This window comes from Zingiber officinale, chromosome 1B (genome assembly GCF_018446385.1).
Source record: "Zingiber officinale cultivar Zhangliang chromosome 1B, Zo_v1.1, whole genome shotgun sequence".
Taxonomy (NCBI): Eukaryota; Viridiplantae; Streptophyta; class Magnoliopsida; order Zingiberales; family Zingiberaceae; genus Zingiber; species Zingiber officinale.
Window position 1 is genome coordinate 97,288,938 of NC_055986.1, and position 27,264 is coordinate 97,316,201.

Below are 27,264 nucleotides of genomic sequence, written 5' to 3' on the forward strand. Positions count from 1 at the left end.
CCGGAAGAGAAAGAGGACGTAATCAACCAAGTGAATTGGCTACCAAGTTTGATACCTAAAATTGGCAAAGGTACTTACTCCCTATTTAAATGAACAAATGTTTCGTGAGGAAAAGTTTTTCAATATTTATTTCATTAAATAGTAGGGATTATTTCTCTTGTTGGTTGTTTATCTGTTATAAAATAATAGCTAAACAAATTTAAGAATTCATCCATTACTTTCTTTGATATTTTGTATCCACTCAAATAGGATAGAATGATTTTCCCTTATTCATTTTTCTTTCCTTGAGACTGTGGGGCCCTGCGCGACAGCCTTGTGTAGGCCATCTCGTGCGGCCTTGCTTGGGCCATCTCACGCGGCCGTCGTGGGCGGCCATGTGTGACTGCCTTACTGCTAGGGTCCTATTGGCTTTGCACGATCGCCTCACACAGCTCTATGCGACGACCACGGGCAGTCCTCCGTAGCTGTGAATGTTTATCTAATAATTCCTACTTAGCATGCTTTTCTTTTCACTTTCTTTTTTCTAGAGATTTTTTTTTTTCTACTTTAGATTTCTTTTCTTACTCGATTCACCTCAGAGTAAACATGGCATAAGGATACATTTAATATGCATAATTTGAATGGAATGAGTGTGACTCATTTCATTCCACTATTAGAATAAATAAGTTGAGGGGAGATAGTTTATTTAAAGAATAATTAAATTTATTTTACTATTTTGAATGAGAAAAGTTTATTACACCTCTATGAAATATAATATTTATTTAAAATTGTACTTGAAGTAAATATATTAATTATCTCAACTGGCAGAGCGGGGCAAAAATCAAATGGATAGTCAAGATAGGTGATTAAGTCAAGTGGGACGTTATAGTCAAGTAAACTAAGTGACATAATTGAGTCGAGTGAGCCAGTCTGCAGGCTGCATAAGTTAGGTGTATTAATTGGGTCAGATGAATCAATCTAGTCAAACAAGCTAAGTGAACTGAATAGGTTGGGAGAGCCAATCTAATCTAATAAGCAAGGCAAATTGATTGATTGCAGATGATGGGTCGAGTAAACATGTTGGACTGATCAAATGAGATTGATTAGTCACCCTTAATGATGTAAGTCAAATTAGCATAAAAAATTAGAGAAATAAAAGAGTTAAATATCAATTAGAGCATTCCATTAGTCATATCATTCTATTATTACAACTAAATAAAAAGGGAATAGCACTACACAAAAAAATGTCACATTTTGCAATAAATTTTGGGACGAATTTGTAAAATATTTTCATCACAAAAATTTTTGGGACGAATTTAGGGGCGAAAACTTTTTCGTCCCAAAATTATCGTTGTCAAATTCTGTGACAAAAAATTTCAAATTCGTTGTCAAATTTTGGGACGAATTATATTTTCATTGACAAATTCGTCGATAATTTTACAAAAAAAAATTATTCATCACAAAATTGCTTGCGACGAAATTTGGATTTCGTCCCAAATTTAGTGACAAAAACTATTTTCTTCAAATCACGAAAATCTGCAAAGAATCATTTTCATCCCAGATTTTACCCCAGATTCTGGGACAAATCGTCCCAAATTCTGGGACAAATATCTGGATTCGTCCCAGAATTTCTGGGACGAATATGTGGATTCATCCCAGAATCTGAGACGAATTTGTAGATTCGTCCTTGATTTTGGGACAAAATTTGGGATGAAAAAAATTGTCGTAAAATTTTTTATATACAGTGAATTACTATAATTTGACGACGAATTACTTTTATCGCCAAATTTGTCCCTAAATAAAAAAAAACTAAAACCAATTCATTTATGTAATTTATCATGTTAATACAATCCAATCTAATACATTTATAAATATGTTTACAACAAATTTAATTAACACATCCTATTTAACATTATCACATCTTAATTAACATTATCACATATCTTATTACACATCCTATTTAACATATATAAACATCCTATTAAGATTCGAAATCAAATCTACAATAATACAAGTCCAAAGTTATTAATATATAACCATACAAAAAGTCAAGAGAAGCTTATACAATGCATGCAAGTTACGATATGTAAAAAATATCCAACACTCCAACAAGTTAAACAAGTTAATTTAAAAGAAACTATATATACATCAACTCATTTTCTTCTTCTTAAAAAACTTTCTTCTCCATCCAATCTTCTTTCCCTCCATCAAAACAAAGAACAAAACAATTCATTTATAACAAGAAAAATAATTACTTAAACTAACAAGAAAGAATGTTGCATAATAAAGATCATTAAAAAACGTACCATATTTGCTAAAAGCTCAGAGAATGCAAGGTAAAAATTATCAAATAGTTAGGACCAAAAGATATTTAGATATCTCCACAATGACATGATATTGTCCACTTTAAGCCTAAGTCCTCATGATTTTATTTTTGGAATCTACCCAAAAGGCCTCATACCAATGGAGATATCTTTCCTTTATAAACCCATAATCTTTTCTATGTGTTTTTAATGTGGGACTTTATTTGCAACCTTACAACCGAACAATCCCCCCTCAAACGAAGGGTCACAGGCTCCCTGACATTCGATCCTCGACCCACCAGGTCCTCCTGCCCCTCGGTCCACCCGACCTACTAGGACTTTACTCTTGAAGTTCACCCAGATGTCTAGCATCCTTTGGTTCAATGAGGATGTCCCGATCACGAAGTTCTAATCACTAAGTATCTTCCTTGACTCACTTGGACTTTACTCTTGTAATCAAGTATCCGATCAACCTTGATCTACTTGACTTTTTACTCACATATTGATCAAATATCAAAATGCAAACTTGAGAACCCGAGCTTGGTCAACTTGGTCAACCTTGACTTGAGGTTAATTGCAACAACAATTGTCGGGTTGATTTTCGTTCCTCAATCAATTGTCAACTCTCATCAGTCGATTGCTCCACTATGTATTTGATCGTTGCTCTAACTTGTCGGTCCAACAACTCATTTTTTATAGCATCAATTGATTGTCAAACACCATTAATCGATTGTTACCTCAGCAATCGAACCCCGTAGTTGAGTTTCAAATCTTTTGTTCACTTGAACAATGCCATCAGTTGATTGTTAAAACCTAGCAATCAAATGATGTGCCTAACAATCAAATCCATAGTTGAGTTCCAATCGATTTCTGAACTTTCTATTTGCTACTATAGTGTTATCAGTCGATTGCTTCATGCCATCAATGAATTGTTGCCACTTCAGATGGATTGATCAGTTGAGTTGAAACTTTCCTCTTGCCAAGTCCTTGTTAGACTTCCAACTACCAAGTATTCGATCAATCATAATTAACCCACTTGGACTTCTCGTCTTGACAATGTACTGTTGGACTTTTGACCACCAAGTATTCGGTTAATCCATTTGGACTTCTTACCTTGCCAATACCCTATTGGACTTCCGACCACCAAGTATCCAGTCGCCTAGGATCCACTTGAACTTCTTGCCTTATGCGAACTCTCAATTGAACTTTCGACTACTAAGTATTCGATTAACCGTGACCTACTTAGACTTCTCTATTGTTGACGTCTCACTTGATCAACTAACTTATTGATCAAAAATTGAAACTCAACTCGAGTCAACTCATGCTTTGGCGCTGGAACTTTCACTGGAAAAGTTGACCAAATTTAATCATTAAACTGCTTTCATTGGGAATGAATTACGATGCATGCCATATACCGTTGGGAAGCCTAAGAAGTCTAGTTTCTAACAAAATTTACAGATCTCAAAAATATTATGTCTAAAGAGAGTTATGGCTGATTTAGTGAAGTGGGGCAGACTGTGACGAAACTCGAGGAGTAACCTCTTTCTTAGAAACTGTGGTTATCCGTATTTAACTATCTTTATAATTATTAGTATCAAAGTTCCTATTTTCTAGGTATTGAGATCATGCAAGCTTATTTATTTCTTTTGACTCACTTGGAGGGTTGTTCCAAGACTTGTCTATATAATGGCCTCTTTTGAAAGCTTGTGAGGACAATTTGGAAAATAAGAATTATCTTGAGCTCTTAAGCTTGTTTAGAAGTTATTATCTTCTATTTATCTTGCTCTAAACTCTTTTGGTGGATTCCTAGAGTGGTGAGTGTTGAGTAGTTCCTTGTGTTTCCTCCTACTTCTCTAATTACTCGGTGTCAAATTGGTATCAAAGCCTTTGGTTTGCAATGGCTGGTCATAGAAGAAAGGGACCAGACGATGAGGATCATCAAGCTCATCAAAGGAACCTTCGTGATATCGAGTTAGAAGATTTAAGGAGACAAGTGCAACAACTCAAGCAACGCCTTGCGCGTGGCAAACATCGTGAATATGATGTTGATGGTCATGATTCAGATGGCGGTTCTACAAATAATGATGTGGATTTTAATCCATTTCATGATGATGACTCACGTGACCGTGCTTCTCGTGGTCCACAGTTCCAAAGAGACAATGTCCGCAACAAGTCTTTTGATTTTAAAGTTGATATTCCAGATTTTGAAGGAAGAAATAATCCCAATGAATTCATTGATTGGCTCAATTCCGTTGAGAGAGTCTTTGAGTTCAAAGATGTTCAAGAAGATAGCAAGGTGAAGCTGGTGGCTATCAAGTTAAGAAAATATGCATCCATTTGGTGGGAACACCTTAAGAAGCAACGTATGCGAGATGGCAAGCAAAAGATCAGAACATGGGACAAAATGAAGAAGGAGTTAAGGAGGAAATTTTTGACGGATAATTATCGGCAAGATACTTTTCTTAAATATCACAACTTCAAACAGAAGGATCTGTCCGTGGAAGACTAAGTGGCTGAATTTGAAAACCTCATGATGCGGTGCGATATTTTGGAGCCAGAAGAACAAATCATTGCTCGTTTTCTTGGAGGGCTGAGGTATGAGATTGGGAATGTGGTCCAATTGCAGCCATATTGGACATATAATGATGTATGCCAGTTGGCTCTCAAGGTTGAAAAACAACAAAAAGAATCAAGTCGTTTTGGGGGACGTTTCTCGTCGGGTGGTGGTGCTTCTTGTTAAGATCTTCGGATGGCTAGAGAGGGGGGGAGTGAATAGCCTCCTCTAAAACTTAACTAAATTCTTCAATCAAATCGTTAGAGCAGCGGAAATATGCACATGAAAATCTAATACAAGGAAAAGAAAGACACACACCACTAACACCAGTATGTACGAGGTTCGGGGATAACTTGCCCCTACTCCTCGGCGTGTCCGTAAGGTGGACGATCCCTTGATCTTTCGGTAGATCGCACCCCGGATAGATACCGGCTAAAGATTTCTCCTTCTCGGTGGAGTAACCTCTCCACAAAGTCTCAGAAGATATGTAAATAAAGCACAAGACTTACAGATCAGTGGCTAAAGAGAATGAAGAAAAACGCTCACAGCCACGCGAAGACAACAGTTAAACAGAGCACAAGAAGGAAGCACAACCAAGAACTCAAAGCTCAGCACCCTTGCTTGATCGACCGAGAGTTCTCTTTTTGAACCTCTCTTCATCCTTCTTCTTATGCCTCTGCTTCCACTGCGTTCAGCCTGTCCCGAATTGCTGTCAACCTGCACCGAATCCCTGCTGCAAGCTACGACGTCGCCAATCACTCTTCCTCCTCCTCTGGTTCTCTGAACTCACACCAATAGAACCCATGGTCTTCACTGGGGTCTCTGAGCTCGAACCAATAAGCAAGAGTCAAGCTGATTCCCAACTGATCGCAGCCAGATCACAGCCTGATCGTAGCCAGTAACCATTGATGCTCCAATTGCACCATTTGCAGCGAAACACAGTGGAAAGAACCCTTTGTCTTATTCTTCTGATGGAGCTTAATTTGAATTTAAGCATTGGCATGATACCTGCAACCTGCAACTTAAAAAGCTAACAGCAGATGGTTAAATCAGATGGATCAGAAGTTGCAGAGAAACAGCAGAAACTTCAGACAGTATTGTGGATCGGTCAACAGATCGATCCACAGCTTGTTGGACCGATCAGGCTATGGCCTGATCGGTCCAGGAGAGCTCTGATCGGTCTGTGGACCGATCAGGCTATAGGTGGATCGGTCCACAGACCGATCCCCTATATTCTCTCCCGAACTTCATTGCCTCCTGATCGGTCTCCAGACCGATCAGTAAATCTCACAGAGTGTTACTGATTGGTTACTGATTGGTCTACAGACCGATCAATAATTCTCACAGTGAGTTACTGATTGGTTACTGATCGGTCTGGTGACCGATCAGATAACCATAGTATCACTGGATCGGTCAACAGACCGATCCAATGCCTATGTAGGTAGGTTTAGAGCTTCCCAGCCCTAAACCCTAAAGCCTTCCTGGTCTAGAGAACGAGCTACCGAGCCCTTTCTGACCTAGTCTGGAGAACGAGCTACCGAGCCCTCTCCGACTTCGTCCGGTCCAGAGAACGAGCTACCGAGCCCTCTCTGACCTAGTCCGGAGAACGAGCTACCAAGCCCTCTCCGACTTCGTCCGGTCCAGAGAACGAGCTACCGAGCCCTCTCTGACCTAGTCCGGAGAATGAGCTACCGAGCCCTCTCCGACTTCGTCCGGTCCAGAGAACGAGCTACCGAGCCCTCTCTGACCTAGTCCGGAGAACGAGCTACCAAGCCCTCTCCGACTTCGCGTGTCAAGTTTCCATACTTGGACTTTTCCCTTCCACCTGATCAACATTGATCAGTAATCAATCTTAGTTTAATTAATATCTGATACAAACTTAAATCAGTGTCAACATCAAAACAACAGCCAGGTCAGACCGTATCAACAATCTCCCCCTTTTTGTTGTTTGACAACACGATTTAAGTTTAGATCAGAAATGCTCATATTTCCCTAATTTTAGGGGAATTAAGATCCTCCTCCTAAGACGAATACAACACTAAGGAAGTCAATAATCCTCAAGGTTATCCTCTCCCCTAAAATCAAAACTTCATTCATCTCTAAACTTAGTCATCTTCTCCCCCTTTGTCAAACACCGAAAAGGTGCGAATTAGGTAATAAGACTCAAAGGACTCCCCCTTAACCCATACTGTCCCTTTCTTAATCCACACAGAATTCCCTCTAAGTGTAATATCGGACAGTAAATAAGAGACAATCAAGATATGGCATATGAAAAGCATATAAATAGTCAATAAGAACTGAAAAATAAAGAGAAGCAAGTAATAGAAAAACGAGTAGCATAAACAGCTAATATCCAGGTCAGACACAGTATCTATCAAACAGTATCTGAAACATAGGCAGTCAAAATGACCAACATAAAACAAAGTGTATCAATCAACATCCTCAATATGAGGAGCATCATCATCATCTGCTGGAGGAATGAATCCCTGAGGCGGCATGCTCGAGGGTGGATAGCCCGAGTAATACTGCAGAGATGGGTAGCTGGCCATCCATCCCAGAAGCACCTGCTGCGTCGCTAACTGCTGACTGCGTAGACCATCGTAACGCTGGTCAATCCGAACGCGCAGCCCATGGAGCTCAGCAGCCAGTAGCTCATCGTGCTGATCAATGCGGCTCTCTAGCTCAGCAATCTGCCAGCGCAGATTAGGATCTGCCTCTCCATACTCAGCAGCAGGAGGAGGAGGAGCAGCAACGGGAGCAGCATCAACCTGTCATGGAGGTGCCCATGGTAACTCACCCAGTGCTCTCCCGTCCTTCCAACGAACCGCCCCATTCTGTCCTATGATGCCAGACTTGGAAAATGCACGTTTTCCAAGTCTGCAGTCCTGCCTCACCAACTTGACTATCCTTCCCTTGGAGACATCAATCTGTAGGATCTCGAGCCAATCCGTAATTATATGCCCATAAGGCATATAAACTATGAAGTTGTTAGGCTCACTATAGGAGATGATAGAAGAGTAAATGCTCGACATGATGTCAAAATCGAGATGCCGACGCAATCCATAAAGCATCAGGCAGTGATATGGTCAGATCTCTAACAAGGGCTTGGATGTGATTGGCAGAAGGTAATTTGTGACAATCTTAAAAAGAATGTAATCTGGGGCAGATAGTCTCAGGGCTGCAAAGGTAGGAAAATCAACATCTAACTCATCCTGTCCACCCGGTCTAGGATGTCCGAAGAAATACTCATAAATGGAGTCAGATGAGACATCAAATGGAGAAGGTAAATGGTCTGGTAAATCAGGATATATGGAAAAGATATTTCCTGAACACCTCCGGCAGGCTAGATAGTCAAAGAAGGCCGAGAAAGAGAAATCAACATTTTGCTTAGCAACTCTAGTTCTATAATTAACATCATTAGTTTGATGAAGATTATTATAAAACTCGGATACTAAGTCGTAATTGATGTCCCGTTCTAAGTAGACTAGAGAATCAAGTTTGTAATAGGCAATTATTTCTGAGACAGATGGACAGAATTCATCCATGAATTTTCGATCCACAGACCTACAAGGAAGCAGTTTGAAGGTTCTTTGTTTAAAGGCTTCTTCAAAGTGATGGTTTGGAAATCGTCCAGAAACGGATGGTTGAGGTCGGGAGGGAGCCTTAGATTTGGATTTCTCAGTTGACGACTTAGAGGTTCCCTCACCAGCTTGTTTCTTCCTAAAGGTTTAAAAAAGATGTGACATGGACGGGGCAAATAGGTGAGCACGGAAAGCACCAACAACCGAGAACCAAGCCAATAACACAGATACGATGAGAAATGAAAAATGAAGTGCTAAAATGAGTAGAGCTCGGGGAGAATGGAGTTACCTTGGTGCCATATCTCTCGGAGAACGAAGAGAAGAGTTGAGGCGTAGGAAGGTGTCGGCTAGGGCTTCGGCGTGCAATGGGAAGAGAAAGGATCGGGAAGAGTTAAGAGGGATGGGATCGATCCAAGTGTTGATTGATCGAACGGCTGTCCGATCAGGATCTCCCTTGGTCTCCTGAATACCCTGATCGGTCAGTGGACCGATCAGGATCCTCGCATGGTCTCCTGAATACCCTGATTGGTCGGTGGACCGATCAGGGAATCTCCTGATCGGTCCCTGGACCGATCAGGATCCTCGCGTACCAGAGTAATCTGATCGGTCCCTGGACCGATCAGGGAGAGTATCATCAAGCAAACAGAGAGTTCTGGATCGGTCGATACACCGATCCAGCCTCTTCTGATCGGGCTGTAGACCGATCAATGTCTGACAAATTGAAAATTCAGGAATTTCAGTAATCTGAGATTCGAAGAAGTTTTAGGGTTTCTAAAAACTGAAGATTCAGAACTCAATAAGTTCAGAAACTTCCAAATTCAGAACCTAGTACCTGAAGAATCTACAAACATGAATATTTCCGAAAGATAAGCTTTTACAATTTGAAATTGCTCAGAACCCGAAAGTTCCAAACCTTTAAAAACTTAGATCAACTCCAAACGCATAGAGTTCAAACGTTTTTGAATCTAAAAGTTTCAAAACCAGAAAAACTTCTGAAACTATGATCTATAGTGGACCAAGGTATTAATCAAGACTTAGGCTCTCTATTACCTGGTTCAAAACACATCCTTGCTATGATCAGTTTCGAGTTTGTCAAAATATATCCAAATTGCTATCATTACTTCAACAACTTGTCCTATTTTCAATCAAAATCATGAAAGGTATCGATCAAAGGTATCAATCAACACATCATCCATAGTTAGATAATTTCTAGGTAAAGGTCCAACCAAGTTTCCTTGGTTGGAATATATGAGTAAGATCTAGGAACCAAATACACATGAATTATGTAATGGTCTTCCCCATACTCAATTTATGTCTCTTCAACCTAATTATTCAAGAGATGCATGATACATTTTGAATAATTTGGCTGATCCTAGCATCTCACCCCATTTCTAGCAAACAAAAATAATTTGTTAAACCTTATAGTTTGTGTGAGATGTCCCCAAGTTGTCCAAATTAATTTCCCAATTTCTCTTGTCGTTTTAATTGTCCTTATTGATCATGATGAAGTCCTAATGGCCTATTGAGCCAAACACATTCCCAATTCTCTCCTTAAATGACTAAATTCATTTTCCGGAAGGGGTTTGGTGAAAATATCAGCTAGGTTTGATTTTGACTCAACATATGTGAGCGCAATGTCTCCCCTAGCTACGTGATCTCTAATGAAGTGATGCCGCACTTCAATGTGTTTGGTCCTTGAATGATGGACTGGATTTTTCGTTAGGTTTATTGTGCTGATGTTGTCACACAACACTTGCACTCCCTTATACGAAAGCCCATAATCTTCTAGGGTGTGGATCATCCACAACAATTGTGATACACTCTCTCCCATGGCAATGTATTCAGCCTCGGTCGTGGAGAGAGCAACGCAATGTTGCTTCCGACTTGACCAACTAACCAATGATGAACCTAAAAATTGGCAACCCCCACTAGTGCTTTTCTGATCCAATTTGCACCCAGCATAATCGGAGTCGGTATAACCTATCAAGTCAAAAGACTCCGTACGAGGGTACCATAGACCTACTCTAATTGTGCCCTTAAGGTATCTCAGGATTCTCTTAACTGCAATTAAATGAGATTCCTTGGCACAGACTTGATATCTAGCGCACATGCCCACAGCAAAAAGTATGTCCGGTCGACTAGCTGTGAGATATAGAAGACTACCGATCATGCTTCTATATTGCGTTAGATCAACTGGTTTTCCATTCTCATCATTGTCAAGGCGAGTGTTTGTCGCCATTGGAGTGGATACTTCCTTAGAGTCACTCATTTTGAATTTATTGAGCATCTCTTGAGTGTATTTCGTCTGATGGACATAAATGCCATCTCGAGTTTGTTTGATTTCAAGTCCAAGGAAGAATGTCAATTCTCCCACCAGACTCATCTCAAACTCACTTTCCATGTGAGTGATAAATTCATTCAAATAGCCCTTGTTATTTGAGCCACAAATTATGTCATCGACATACACCTGGGCTACAAATATGTTTTCACCATCTCTACGTAGAAATAGTGTTGGATCTATTTGACCTCTTACAAAACTCTTTTCTAGTAAGTAAGTTGACAACCTTTCGTACCAAGCTCGAGGTGCTTGTTTAAGCCCATAAAGAGCTTTCTTGAGCTTGTACACGTGGTTTGGAGCTTCGGTATTCACAAATCCCGGTGGTTGTTCAACATAGACCTCTTCTTTAATGAAACCGTTTAAGAAGGCCGATTTAACGTCCATTTGATAGAGCTTGAAGCCTCTATGTGCAGCAAAAGCTAGCATCAAACGAATGGACTCTAATCGGGCCACGGGAGCATAAGTCTCATCATAATCGAGGCCTTCGACTTGACTATAGCCCTTAGCTACAAGTCTTGCCTTGTTTCTTACGACTTCTCCCTTTTGGTTTAACTTATTTTTGAAGACCCATTTGGTTCCAATAATGGTGGTCTTCTTAGGTCTAGGAACTAAGTCTCACACTTGGCTCCTTTCAAATTGACCTAACTCATCTTGCATAGCTATGATCCAGTCAGGATCATGCAATGCCACATCAACTATTTTTGGTTCGATTTCTGAGATCAAGGCGACCTCATTAGACTCATTTCTAAAGAATGATCTAGTCCTAACCCCTTGTTGGATGTCTCCAACAATCTGGTCTTGGGGATGACTAGAGGCTATCCTGGATTGCCTTGGCGTCGGCGGTGCCTCATGAGTGGTCTCACTAGGCACAGGCAAAGACTTAATATCAGGCAAAGGATCAGCCTGAGCCCTTTGTTGCCTTTGCTCATCGTCATCGGAGTCAACTTCGACTCTTTCTATGTTTTGATCATTCAAACTTAGCCTTCTAAGTTCAAATTGAATTTCTCCTACATCCCTCGATTGATCATTTGATTTAGGGATTTCTTCAAATGCTACATCCGAGGACTCTTCAATCAATTTAGTCCTATTGTTGTAGACTCGATAGGCTTTGCTAATGAGAGAGTATCCGACCAGTATCCCTTCATCAGCCTTAGCCGTGAACTTTCCAAGATGATCCTTGGTGTTCAAGATAAACACCTTACAACCAAACACCCTAAGATGTTTAATTGTAGGAGGTTTTCCAAACCAAAGTTCATGGGGAGTCTTTCCTAAAAACCTATGTATCAAGACTCAGTTTTGCACATAGCAAGCTGTATTTACAGCTTTAGCCCATAAGTAGCTCGGTAGTGAGTACTCATTGAGCATGCTTCGTGCAGCCTCTTGCAAGACTCGATTCTTTCTCTCCACAACCCCATTTTACTGTGGGGTCCTTGGAGTAGAGAACTCGTGCCTATATCCTTTTTCTTGACAAAATTCTAAAAATCTATGATTTTGAAATTCTCCACCATGATCACTTCTAATTGTTTTAATTGTTGTTGATTTTTCATTTTCAGTTCTTCTACAAAAGGAAACAAAAATATCTATGGTTTGATCCTTATTTTTCAAAAAGAAAGTCCATGTATATCTAGTAAAGTCATCAATGATCACTAAGCAATATCTACTTCCATTCAATGAAATGACATTACTACAATCAAATAAGTCCATATGCAATAAATCTAAAGCGCTTTTACCTTTATGAGACGCTTTTGTTTGCTTACCCTTTTGACATGCATCACATAATTTTATCTTTTGGTACTTGATGCTTGGTAGGCCTCGCACTAATCCTTTGTTGGCCAGCTTTCGAATATTCTTCATGTTTACGTGGGCCAACCTCCTATGCCAAAGCCATGATTCTTCTTCTTTTGACATGAAGCACTTAGCAGAGGCATTAGTAGCACTTTTAAAAAATACTTGATAAATGTTATCTACCCTTGTGCCTACTAGTACCGTGTCAAGTGTGTCAATGTGTTTGACCAGACATTGACTTGAATGAAACTCAATTGTGTAACCTGTATCACACAATTGGCTGACACTTAGGAGATTAAAGGTCATCCCCTTGACTAGAAGGACATCCTTGATTTGGAGACATTCGGATATATGAATGTCTCCAACTCCTATAACCTTAAGGCTACCATTATTACCAAATGACACATTACCTCTATTTTTATTTTGAAGGGTGGTAAAGAGTGACTTGTCCCCGATCATGTGCTTGGAGCATCCACTATCAACAAACCAAGTTGATAGATGCTCCCCCTTGTCCAATGCCTACAAGACACGAAAATAGATGTTTTAGGTACCCAAATCTTGGGACCTAATGCATCTACAATGAAAGACATATGAACCCATGCCTTGGTCACAACCTTCCTAGTCTCATGAACCCTAGAAGCATGTGATCTATGAAATTGGGTTCTAGACACTAGTGAAATAAAACTAGACTCCTTAGGTTGATATCCTAACCCAGCCTTGTTGTAGACCGCCCTTTGGGCATTTAGAATCATATCTAAGGTCTTAGAGCTAGTTGAGAATTTTTCAAGCATTTTCTTGAGTTTCTCAACTTCACTCTTTAAGGCTTTGTTTTCATCCTCAAGGACCTCTAGATGTAGGTCATCAACCTCATCTTCCCTAAGGGCCCTCAAGTGCTCTACTTCATCTTTTAATGATTTAATTTGAGTTTTTGATTTCTTAAGCAAAGTAGATAAATGTGCAATGGTTTTATAACATTTCTCTAAATGAGGAGAGGTTACCTCTTCATCATCCAAAGATGATGAAGCCGCGGTTGTGGTGTCACTTGTGTCACCATCACTCCCGGAATACGGTTCCTCCCTTGCCATGAACGCTAATTGACGTGTGCTTTTCTCCTTCTTCTCTTCCTCCGATGAGCTTGAGGAGGATTCATCCCAAGTAGCCTTGAGAGCTTTCTTCTTCTTGGCCCTTTCCTCCTTCTTCTTGAGTTTTGGACACTCGCTCCGATAGTGTCCTTTCTTGCTACACTCATAACAAGTAACATTAGTTTTATCAACATTTTGATCGATAGGTTTACCTTTCCCTTTGTATCTCCGACTTCTTCTCATGATTCTCCTTACAAAGTTGGCCATCTCGCTTGATGATGATCCACCTTCATCATCGGACTCGGAGGAGGATGAGGGTGAAGGAATCTCTTTTTCCTTCTTTTTTTCTTTCTTCCTTCTTCCATCTTTGCTCTTTTCTCCTGCAACTAAGGCAATACCTTTCTCTTTTTGACCCTTGTTAGCAAACTCATGGAGTTCCATTTCACAAAAAAATTCATCTACTTTAACAATTGAAAGGTCCTTGGAGACTTTGTAGGCATCTATCATAGATGACCACAGGGCATTCCTAGGAAAGGCTTTGAGAGCATACCTTACGAGATCGCGATTCTCTACGCGTTCATCTACGGAATGAAGACCATTGATAATTTCTTTGAACCTTCCGTGTAGTTCACTTACCGTCTCGTTCTCCTTCATGGTGAGGTTTTGTAGTTGGTTTAAGAATAAATCTCTCTTGGCGATCCGAGAGTCTCGAGTTCCTTCTTGGAGCTCGATGAGCTTGTTCCACAAGTCTTTTGCGCTCGTGAATGGACCTACCTTGACGAGTTGATCCTTGGCTATCCCACATTGTAGAGTGACCACTGCCTTGGCATCAGCTTGTCCTTTGCGAGTTTGCTCGGTGGACCACCTTGATGAGTCAAGTTCCTTACCTTCTTCGTCCTTCGGAGGTGTAAACCCTTCCTTGACGGAGAACCACATTGAGATGTCGGTCTTGAGATAATATTCCATGCGGCTCTTCCAGTATTGAAAGTCTGCTCCGTCGAAGTAGGGTGGATGATTGGTGCGAAACCCTTCCTTCATAGCCATCTTCTTGCTCTTTAGGGTGTTAATCCGGATGAAGAGCACCTTGCTCTGATACCACTTGTTAGGATCTTCGGATGGCTAGAGAGGGGGGGAGTGAATAACCTCCTCTAAAACTTAACTAAATTCTTCAATCAAATCGTTAGCGCAGCGGAAATATGCACATGAAAATCTAATACAAGGAAAAGAAAGACACACACCACTAACACCAGTATGTACGAGGTTCGGGGATAACTTGCCCCTACTCCTCGGCGTGTCCGTAAGGTGGACGATCCCTTGATCTTTCGGTAGATCACACCCTGGATAGATACCGGGTAAAGATTTCTCCTTCTCGGTGGAGTAACCTCTCCACAAAGTCTCAGAAGATATGTAAATAAAGCACAAGACTTACAGATCAGTGGCTAAAGAGAATGAAGAAAAACGCTCACAGCCACGCGAAGACAACAATTAAACAGAGCACAAGAAGGAAGCACAGCCAAGAACTCAAAGCTCAGCACCCTTGCTTGATCGACCGAGAGTTCTCTTTTTGAACCTTTCTTCATCCTTCTTCTTACGCCTCTGCTTCCACTGCGTTCAGCCTGTCCCGAATTGCTATCAACCTGCACCGAATCCCTGCTGCAAGCTACGATGTCGCCAATCACTCTTCCTCCTCCTCTGGTTCTCTGAACTCACACCAATAGAACCCATGGTCTTCACTGGGGTTTCTGAGCTCGAACCAATGAGCAAGAGTCAAGCTGATTCCCAACTGATCGCAGCCAGATCACAGCCTGATCGCAGCCAGTAACCGTTGATGCTCCAATTGCACCATTTACAGCGAAACACAGTAGAAAGAACCCTTTGTCTTATTCTTCTGATGGAGCTTAATTTGAATTTAAGCATTGGCATGATACCTGCAACCTGCAATTTAAAAAGCTAACAGCAGATGGTTAAATCAGATGGATCAGAAGTTGCAGAGAAACAGCAGAAACTTCAGACAGTATTGTGGATCGGTCAACAGATCGATCCACAGCTTGTTGGACCGATCAGGCTATAGCCTGATCGGTCCAGGAGAGCTCTGATCGGTCTGTGGACCGATCAGGCTATAGGTGGATCGGTCCACAGACCGATCCCCTATATTCTCTCCCGAACTTCATTGCCTCCTGATCGGTCTCCAGACCGATCAGTAAATCTCACAGAGTGTTACTGATTGGTTACTGATCGGTCTACAGACCGATCAGTAATTCTCACAGTGAGTTACCGATCAGATAACCATATTATCACTGGATCGGTCAATAGACCGATCAGATATCCATAGTATCACTGGATCGGTCAACAGACCGATCCAATGCCTATGTAGGTAGGTTTAGAGCTTCCCAGCCCTAAACCCTAAAGCCTTCCTGGTCTAGAGAACGAGCTACCGAGCCCTTTCTGACCTAGTTCGGAGAACGAGCTACCGAACCCTCTCTGACTTCGTCTGGTCCAGAGAACGAGCTACCGAGCCCTCTCTGACCTAGTCCGGAGAACGAGCTACCAAGCCCTCTCCGACTTCGTCCGGTCTAGAGAACGAGCTACCGAGCCCTCTCTGACCTAGTCCGGAGAACGAGCTACCGAGCCCTTTCCGACTTCGTCCGGTCCAGAGAACGAGCTACCGAGCCCTCTCTGACCTAGTCCGGAGAACGAGCTACCAAGCCCTCTCCGACTTCGCGTGCCAAGTTTCCATACTTGGACTTTTCCCTTCCACTTGATCAACATTGATCAGTAATCAATCTTAGTTTAATTAATATCTGATACAAACTTAAATCAGTGTCAACATCAAAACAACAGCCAGGTCAAAAAGAATCAAGTCGTTTTGGGGGACGTTTCTCGTCGGGTGGTGGTGCTTCTAATCGAGGAAGTGCTTCTGCTTCCAAGAACACTCCGACAGCCAAAGACGTAAAATAGAAATCTACCGCAAGTAAGGATGGTGGTGCTGGTTTTGTGAAATCCAGTGGTCCGACTAATCAAAAAACTTGTTTCAAGTGCAAAGGGTTCGGACATTTTGCTGCCGATTGTCCAAATCGAAGAATCATTACTTTCATTGAGGAAGAGTATGACGAGGAGAATGAGGAGACAACACCCATTTATGATGAATGTCACGAGGAGGAAGATATCACTTATGAAGATCATGGGGAAGCTTTGGTGATACGGCGTAGTCTCAACACCACCTATGTTCCAGATGATTCATGGCTTCGTAATAATATCTTCCACACCCGATGCACGTCAAATGGCAAGGTGTGTGACATCATTGTCGATGGAGGAAGTTGCGAAAATGTTGTAGCTACAACTATGGTAGAGAAGCTGCAATTAAAAACCAAAGATCATCCTCGACCTTACAAGCTATCATGGCTTCGGAAAGGTAATGAAGTAAAGGTAAATAAACGATGCCTTGTGCAATTTTCTATTGGAGACAAGTACAACGACGAAGTTTGGTGTGATGTTATTCCTATGGATGTTTGTCATTTGCTTCTTGGAAGACCTTGGCAGTTTGATAGGAAAACGCAACATGATGGATTCAAAAACACTTATGCTTTCGTAAAAGACGGCGAGAAAATAATTTTGGGGCCGTCAAGAATGAAGGACATTGTTAAGTCATCTAAGGAAGAAGGAAATAATATGCTCTCTCAAACACAACTTGAGGATGCAATGAATGAATCCTTGGCGGCATTTGCATTGGTGGTTTTGGAAGAAAATGAGGAGGGTAATATCATTCCGCTACAAGTGCGGCCTCTTTTGCAAGAGTTTACTGATGTCGTACCTGAAGAAATTCCTCCGAGCCTTCCTCCCATGTGAAACATTTAACATTGTATTGATCTAATCCCTGGTGCGTCAATCCCAAATAAAGCTGCTTATAGAATGAATCCTAAGGAACATGAAGAGTTGAAGCGACAAGTTGAAGACTTGTTGGCAAGAGGTCTTGTGCAAGAAAGTAAAAGTCCTTGTGTCGTTCCAGCACTTCTTGTGCCAAAAAAAAATGGTTCGTGGCGTATGCATGTTGATAGTAGAGCGGTAAATAAAATCACAATTAAATACTGTTTTCCTATTCCTCGCCTTGATGATCTTCTTGATCAACTTCATGGCTTCAAAATTGGTTCTAAGATTGATTTACGGAGTGGCTATCATCATATTCGAATGCGGCCTGGAGATGAGTGGAAAACCGCTTTTAAGACAAGAGATGGTCTTTACGAGTGGTTGGTTATGCCATTTGGAATTTCTAACGCACCCTCTACCTTTATGCAGCTCATGAATCACATGTTTAAACAATTCATTGGGAAGTTTGTTGTTGTCTATTTTGACGATATTCTTGTGTACAACTCCAGCCCAGAAGAGCACTTAAGTCATCTTCGACAAATTTTTGGAGTGCTAAGAGAACAGAAGTTGTATGCCAATTTGAAGAAATGTCACTTCTTCACCAATAGCCTCATCTTTTTGGGCTACAATATTTCTTCCGAGGGCATCAAGATGGATCGGGACAAGATTGAAACTATTCTAAATTGGCCAATTCCTAAGACGATTCATGATATTCGGAGTTTTCATGGCTTGGCTTCATTTACCGCAGGTTTATCAAAAATTTCAGCACCCTCATCGCTCCCATAACTGAATGTTTGAAAGGTGGCAGCTTCAAGTGGACGGAGGAAGCATTAAAAAGTTTTGAGCTTCTAAAAAAAAAAGTCACGGAGGCTCCAATTTTGCAACTTCCAGATTTCGGAAAGGTGTTCGAAGTGGATTGCGATGCTTCCAATGTGGGGATCGGAGGAGTTCTTAGCCAAGAAGGCAGACCCATCGCTTTCTTTAGTGAGATGATGAATAATTCTCGACGCAATTATTCAACATACGACAAGGAGTTCTTTGCCATTGTTCGCACGTTGGATCATTGGCAACATTATCTCCTACACAAGGAGTTTGTTCTCTTCTCGGATCATGAAGCTTTGAAGCACTTGAATTCACAACAAAAGTTAAACCCACGGCATGGCAAATGGGTCGAGTTTCTGCAAGCATTCAACTTTGTAATCAAACACAAGTCTGGCATGCTAAATCGAGTGGCGGATGCTCTTAGTCGACGACATTCTTTGTTGTCTACTTTGCAATTGCAATGCTTGGATTCGAGGTAATAAAAGATCTCTACAAGGATGACTCATACTTTGGCAGAATTTGGGAGGAATCTTCAAAAGCTCCATTCAAGTTTTTCTTGATTGATGATGGTTATCTCTTCAAAGGTACATTATTATGTATTCCGGATTGTTCATTAAGACTAACAATTGTTGATGAAGCCCATAGTGGAGGTCTTGCGGGACACTTTGGAAGAGAAAAGACTCTTGCACTCATACAAGAAAATTTCTATTGGCCACGCATGGATCGAAATGTCAAGAAGTATGTGGAGAGGTGTAGAGTGTGTCATATTGCTAAAAGTCATGGGCAAAATACGGGTTTGTACACTCCTTTGACGGTACCATTATGTCCATGGGAGGATGTGAGTATGGACTTTGTTGTTGGGCTGCCTCGCACGCAAAGGAACAAAGATTCGATTATGGTGGTCATTGATCGGTTTTCAAAAATGGCACACTTCATTCCTTGCATCAAAACGATGGATGCCACTCATGTGGCTGATCTTTATTTCAAAGAGATTGTGAGACTTCATGGCATCCCAAAGACCATAACCTCTGATCGGGATTCGAAATTCATGAGTCATTTTTGGCGAACGCTTTGGAAGAAACTTGGAACTAAACTTCAATTTAGTTCTTCTCACCATCCACAAACTGATGGACAAACCGAGGTTGTGAATCGGAGCTTGGGAAACCTTTTGAGAAGTTTGATTGGAAAAAATTATCGCCAATGGGATGAGGTTTTGATTCAAGCAGAGTTTACTTATAATCGATCACCGAGTCAAACTACGGGACTGAGTCCATTCGAGGTTGTCTATGGTAAGAAGCCCATCACTCCAATAGATTTAGCTCCAATCCCTCTTACTCATCATATCAACGGGGAAGGAGAAGATCATGCTAAATATATCAAGCAATTGCACGAGAAAGTTCATCAAGAAATTATCAAGCACAATGAGAAGTATCAAAGGGAGGCGAACAAGCATAGAAAGCGTTCTGTTTTCAAAGAAGGAGACTTGGTTTGGATTCACTTGAGAAAGGAGCGTTTTCCTCGAGGTCAATATGGAAAATTACAGCCTAGAGCTGATGGTCCTTTTCGGATTTTGAAGAAGATTGGTGATAATGCTTACAAGGTGGAGTTACCTGGAAACTATGGTGTCTCAGCCACGTTCAATGTTGCTGACCTTTCACCATACATAGATGATGAACATGTTCCAGATTCGAGGTCGAATCTTCTCCAACCAGGGGAGAATGGCGCTGGAACTTTCACTGGAAAAGTTGACCAAATTTAATCATTAAACTGCTTTCATTGGGAATGAATTACGATGCATGCCATATACCGTTGGGAAGCCTAAGAAGTCTAGTTTCTAACAAAATTTATAGATCTCAAAAATATTATGTCTAGAGAGAGTTATGGCTGATTTAGTGAAGTGGGGCAGACTGTGACAAAACTCGAGGAGTCACCTCTTTCTTAGAAACTGTGGTTATCCGTATTTAACTATCTTTATAATTATTAGTATCAAAGTTCCTATTTTCTAGGTATTGAGATCATGCAAGATTATTTATTTCTTTTGACTCACTTGGAGGGTTGTTCCAAGACTTGTCTATATAATGGCCTCTTTTGAAAGCTTGTGAGGACAATTTGGAAAATAAGAATTAACTTGAGCTCTTAAGCTTGTTTAGAAGTTATTATCTTCTATTTATCTTGCTCTAAACTCTTTTGGTGGATTCCTAGAGTGGTGAGTGTTGAGTAGTTCCTTGTGTTTCCTCCTACTTCTCTAATTACTCGGTGTCATGCTTGGTCAATTAAGCTTGATTAACTTGGTCAACTTTGACCTAAGCTCGATTGCACTAATAGAGGTGAAGGTAAGACCTTCTTTTAAGACGATATTGCCCCTCAAATGCTTATGGTTGATTAACAATCACCTTTCAAGATATAATGACCTAGGACTCAAAATAGAAACACTCTCAATTTTGATTCCTGATGAACTTTCAAAACTCTAAGGGTGCATTGATTGGGGTTATTCTTGGTAACCTTAGTTTTCCATCTAAGGTTATCAACAAAAATCCTATTTAATTTAGGTAATCGGTGATTCCCGAGTAATGATTCATGCCCGACACGTCAGCAAAAAGGAGCATGCAACCCGAAATCACAAAATCTCGAAAAAGTGAAGTTTTTCTTACATACGGGGTTAAAATAATTTTTTTTTACCAAAAGTATCCTCTGATACGAGAAAAATGAATTAATAATAATAATAATAATAATAATATGTATGGTTGACTTTGTAACTAAGGGTAATACAGTAAAATATTAAACTAGGTTATTCATTAAAACCTTCAAACAAATAAGTTTTTGTTGCATTACCTAGGTTGAACCAAGCAATATTAGGTTATGTTTTATTCCCCATAATCTTAGTTATGTGATTACCTGGTAATCTTGGTTATACATGCTAACTTGAACCAAACGCATCCTAAAGGTGATAATGCTCACCTAGACACCCCAATATCATTGACCCCGACTAAATATAGATATGTAAATCACGGAGGGTATTTTACTTTAGTATAAAGACCCTTTGTATGGGAAAGTCAAGCATCCAATGAGGTATTTTTCACCCGTTGGAAATTGACCCCAAGATCTATTGGAGCAATCATTCATATAAATACTAATTGTGTCAATTCGTGAGGGTAACTTTTGAAACTTTAAAGGAAAAAAAAGATAGATACACTACCTTAACAACCTCTTAGTGTTGGTCACATGGATATGGAGAGAGGTACATGCAAGTATATATGCGTTAGACGTATGGTGGGGTAAACTCCAAGTCATTAGTTCTTGAGAATCAACTCATGACTATTATGCTAGAGATGTCATGAGTCCACTATCTACGCTATGTCTTGGGGCAACTTTCGAAACTCTAAAAATGATAATCTCAGTTAGCCTCATTGACTATCCCTTGGGATGACCGGCCAGACCCCACGAAATTTTCTCACCGGTCACCTATAGGGTAAATCGGGAAGCGCACGGGGTGCGCAGCCCAGACGTCTAGCATCCTTTGGTTGCGCACCCCATTTGAAGAAAAAAAATCCTACAAATACATCATAGCCGGAGATCGAACTACGAGTACTTAGGTGATAACCAGGATGTCCTACCATGACACCATAGCTTCGGGACTCTAAATATGGCAACGATTTGTTCGCCCTCAGCGCCCCCGCCAACCCATCCCTAGGCTCATACAGAGAAGGTAAATCATGGATGGCTACTAGCCATTAGTGCAAGTGACTAAGACATGGGGAGGGTATGAGCCCTGGGACTCTAAAAAAGGTAGATCCGCTACCTTAGCGACCCCCGTAATGTCGGCCCCACAGATATGGAGGGAGATACATACAGGTACACAGGTCATAGACGCATAGTGGGATAAACCTCAGGTCGTTAGTTCTTGAGAATTGACTCCTGGCCATTACGTAGCCTCGGGACTCTAAAAAAAGATAAATCTGCTACCTTAGCGGCCCTATAGTGCCGACCCTACGAATATGGAGGGAGGTACATGTAGGTACACAGGCTATAGGCGCATGATGGGGTAAACCCCAAGTCTTCAATTCCTGAGAATCGACCTCTGACTATTACGCGAGAGATGTCATGCACCCACTGTCTATACTACACCTTGGGGCGACCCCGGGACTCTAAAAAAAAAGGTAGATCCGCTACCTTAGCGACCCCCTAGTGTCGGCCCCACGGATATGGAGGGAGGTACATACAGGTACACAGGTCATAGGTGCATGATGGGGAGCCCTGAGACTCTTAAAAAAGATAGATCTGCTACCTTAGCAGCCCCCTAGTGCCGGCCCCACGAATATGGAAGGAGGTAGATGTAGGTACACAGGCGTCAGGCGCATGATGGGATAAACCCCAGGTCGTCAGTTCTTGAGAATCAATCCCTAGCCATTACGCCAGAGATGTCATGCACCCATCGTCTGTGCTACGCACTGGGAGCGACACCGTACTCTAAATGGTGGTAAAAGGCGAATACGCTCACCCCCAACGCCGCCACCAACCCTTCCTAAGGTCAACACAGAGGAGGTAAATCACGGGTGACTACTAGCCTTTGGAATAATGACTAGTACATAAGGAAAACATTACTTCGATTTTATCGAAATTCGAATCTCAAATCTCATAATGATAATAGTTCATATATTAGATACTAGACTGTCCTGAAAAGACATAGCACTGTCATCTAAAACTCTTAAGAGGGATGGAGAGAGAGAAAAAATAAAAGTTGAACCTTCATAATTTGAAAAGTGAATGAAATTAATATCTATTTTATTGTGCACAGGTATTCGACAATAAAACTCCTTCAAAATACAGAGTCAATGCTTTATAATTATAATATATTTTTTTATTCTTCTTCTTCTGACATAAGTAGTCTGCAACATTTTTTAAATATAGATCAGTCGAATCTCCATGGGATCAGGGTTGCATAAATTATAACTTCTTCGGAGCGCAGAAGCTCTCTTGTATAATGTATCTATTATTTGACTAGTTTAACGTAATTAATTATATAATTAATTTGAACATAACTAAATAGGATGACCGAACTGCTCGGCCCAGTTAATTAAAGATTATTTGAATCAACCCAATCGAGTTTGCCGGCCGGATGAAATATCAATCATGAATTAGTAGGAAGATGAGATAAAATTATTTGATTTTTAAAAAGTAAAAACAATTTTTTTTTTCTAATTTCTTAAACTTTCATTGCATTTGTCAATTCTTATCATTATAATTTTTTCCTATAAAATGTATTCCAACCAAATTAATTAAATTTCCTTGATTTTCTATTGCAAGAGCAAGAATATTCTATTTTTGAAAGAAGGGAACAAATATATCACAACCTCGTGATTAGTTTGGTACAATAATGCAAACTCATTTTTGGAAGTGATACGATATTTGTTCATCAATATTTTTTTTATCTAATTGATGGCTTCAATATATATGTGTGTATATTTGGTTAACTTATCCATCTTTTGACTCTATTAATTCATTATATACTTTTTTGATGATTTGTAGGCCAATATAATGAAATTCATCAACGTATTGCTGCCACTGAATATATTGTTGATATTTGTGGAGGGTTTCATAAGTGGGACAATGGGAAATGAAAATTTTACTCTCCCTTCCAACTGTTCTACAACATGTGGTGATATAAAGATCGAGTATCCTTTTGGCATTGGCAGTGGTTGTTTTCGTACTGTTGGATTTAACCTTACTTGTGCATATGATTCTAATCCTCCAAGGCTCCTCTTGGGAGATGACACTATCCAAGTAAAGAATTTTGATATGGATAAAGGTTTGGTTTATATTGAATCACCGCATGTCATATTGAATGTAGATGCACAATCCAGAAACTCCACATTGATCAGTCTTAAAAATTTGCCTTTCTCTTTGCGCTCACGTTTGGTTTATTCTACAAGATCAATAGAAGATACGAGCTTATACAATACTTTGTATATATTCGGTTGTAGTGCTACTGCCAATATTCTTGATGTTGCTACCACTGGTACAATAGATTCTTGTTCTACAATATGCTCCGCTACCAATACTACTTCAACTACTGAGCAGAGATATACATACGGCAACGGGTTTTGTACACTTGATTTGTATAATGAAAATTTTAATCATGAATCATGGGATATTCAATTAACTCGACTCAATGAGAATGAGAATGAGCATCGTATGATCAACAATAGTACCTCCAACATCACAGCTATCATATTCGATGATGAATCCATTAGTGATGATGACTACGAAAGGCTTATAAACGATAGGAATACAACTGGAATTATGGCCTCCCTCTCTTGGTACATTAGTGAATATACTACCTGCAAAGAGGCAATGAAGAGGATTGACACTTATGCATGCCGTAGTCAGAAAAGTGAATGCTATGATGTCCTTGCTGCAGATGCACAATACTTGAATGAAACCATTGGTTATAATTGTCAATGTTCTTTGGATTATGTCGGCAATCCCTACCTACCTAATGGATGCCAATTAGGTGATGATTCTAAATCTCTTTTATATTTTCTTGTGAAAGTATGCATGCTGATTAATTAAACTAAATAAATTAATGGTGTATAATATCATAGAATGAATAGATATTAGAACTAATTGCTCATGTGTCTATGTTTACAGGTCAAAATTTTACGTCCACTCCTAGACAAGATTGTCAAACTAAATGTGGAAATGTTACAATTTTCTTTCCCTTTGGGCTAAAAAAAGGTTGTTTCAGAGATAATGGCTTTGCTCTAACATGCAATGAGACCTCCCACCCTCCAACTCTCCTATTCCAAGACTTCTATGTAGTGAGCAATATGTCATTGGAGGAAGGGCAATTGGAGTACCATTATCCTAGTGATTATATTTACTATTCATATGATAGACGACGTTCACATTTTGCTTCCACGAAAGAGGAGAACATCATTAGGTGGGTAGTAGCCTACCAATCTTGTAAGAATGCTACAAAAGACATTATCACCTTCGCATGTATGGATGAACACAGCATATGTTTGGATGTGAATGACACAAGAGATGGCCAAGTTATGGGCTACAGATGCAATTGCGCAGATGGCTATGTTGGGAATCCTTACCTCCGTGATGGATGTAAAGGTACTAATTGAAAGCATCCTTTCTCCCTCTTTCGAAGATATGCATGCTACATGAATTTTATATACGTGAGAGAAAAAATTATAGATATTAAATATCATAATAAATACTTATAGAACTATTATAAATTAGATCAAGAAGAAAGAGGCATTTACATATAACTTAGACATGAGAATTATTGATCAAGTTTTTTGTATTTTAGATATCGATGAATGCAACTCTTCTTTGCCTGCTTGCACTGGAATTTGCATAAACATAGAAGGTGGCTTCAAATGCATATGCCCTCCGGGAACATTAGGAGATCCTCTACATGGAGCATGCGTCTCTAGCGGAAAGAAAAATCTTTTATTAGGTAAGACCTCAACTAAGTAGATTGTAAGAAATTAAATAGAGAGTATTGATTTTTGACTTAGTTTATTGTCATTATGTGATAAAATAAAATAAAATAATAGAGCAAACTGAAAATGAAATGAATACTAGACATATATTATTAAACATCAATCATTACAAAAAAGAATAAGCTATTATAGTTGATAGAAATTTTGAAGCTTATATTTGTATATGATGCAGGGGTTCTCGTTGGGGTAAGCATTGGAACCAGCCTTTTGGTTTTATGCATATCATTGATCGTCCTGAGTAAAAAATGGAAGTTGAGAAATCAAAAGAAAATTAGACAAAGGAACTTTCATCAGAATCATGGTTTATTGCTGCAGCAACTAATCTCTACCAGTGCAAATGTTGAGGAGAAAACAAATATATTTTCTTTAGAAGAAATAGAAAAGGCAACAAATAACTTTGATGAAACTAGAATACTTGGAAGAGGGGGACATGGAATTGTTTACAAAGGAATTCTATCAGATCAACGAGTTGTTGCTATAAAAAAATCAAAAACTGTTAAAATGAGTGAGATCGACCAATTTATAAATGAGGTTGCAGTTCTTTCTCAGATTAATCATAGGAATGTAGTTAAGCTATTAGGATGCTGCTTGGAAACTGATGTTCCTTTGTTGATTTATGAATTTATCTCTAATGGGACTCTTTCAGATCATCTTCATGTTTCACAAGGTGAATCTAAATTATCATGGGATGATCGTCTCAGAATTGCCACAGAATCTGCAGGTGCACTTGCCTATTTACACTCGGCCGCTTCTATATCTATTTTTCATAGGGATGTCAAGTCATCAAATATTCTTTTAGATGATACTTTCAGGGCAAAGGTATCAGATTTTGGAGCATCAAGATTTATTCCTATTGATCAAACACATATAGTTACTGCAATACATGGTACCTTTGGATACTTAGATCCAGAGTACTATCATACTAGTCAGTTAACAGAAAAAAGTGATGTTTATAGCTTTGGAGTTATTCTTCTTGAGCTTTTAACGGGAAAGAAACCAATAAACTCAACAAATGATGGATCACAACAAAATCTAGCAATGAATTTCCTTCAAGCAATGAGAGAGAACATGTTATTTGATCTTATAGAAGATCGTATTTTGCATGAAGGAACAAAGCAAGAGCTTCTTGAGATAAGTAGTTTGATAAAAATATGTCTAAGCTTGAAAGGTGCAGAAAGACCTACAATGAAGGAGGTTGAGTATAAATTACAAGGTATGAGAAAGACTAGAATGAAGAAAAGAGGAGTTTGTATTCCAGAAGGCAATGAAGAAAATGAATATTTACTCAATATGTCGTCTCACTCTTCCTCAGAATTGATGGGCCAAATAGATCAAGGAAATTCAAGAAATTATAGCTTAGAAAAGGAAATCATGTGGTCACAAAATTACCCCCGATAAGTAGGTTTGTTTTAAGCATATGCAAGCATATATAATTTGCA

General features: G+C 39.9%; 1 protein-coding gene across 1 annotated transcript; it reads left to right on the top strand.

The window, feature by feature from the left end:
- LOC121969996 (wall-associated receptor kinase 5-like) lies at positions 1–27,264 on the top strand. Its single transcript, XM_042520385.1, has 5 exons — positions 1–70; positions 23,835–24,819; positions 24,957–25,430; positions 25,630–25,779; positions 25,998–27,264. Exons 2-5 carry the CDS (start codon positions 23,844–23,846, stop codon positions 27,221–27,223), a joined length of 2,826 nt encoding a protein of 941 aa, XP_042376319.1. The 5' UTR covers positions 1–70; positions 23,835–23,843; the 3' UTR covers positions 27,224–27,264.

Bases quoted from the DNA above. Each gene is read 5' to 3' on its own strand.
- LOC121969996 (XM_042520385.1), top strand. From the start codon at position 23,844: ATGAAATTCATCAACGTATTGCTGCCACTGAATATATTGTTGATATTT. The intron at 24,820-24,956 runs GTGATGATTCTA...CTATGTTTACAG, and splicing joins ACCTAATGGATGCCAATTAG to GTCAAAATTTTACGTCCACT. The intron at 25,431-25,629 runs GTACTAATTGAA...TTTGTATTTTAG, and splicing joins CCTCCGTGATGGATGTAAAG to ATATCGATGAATGCAACTCT.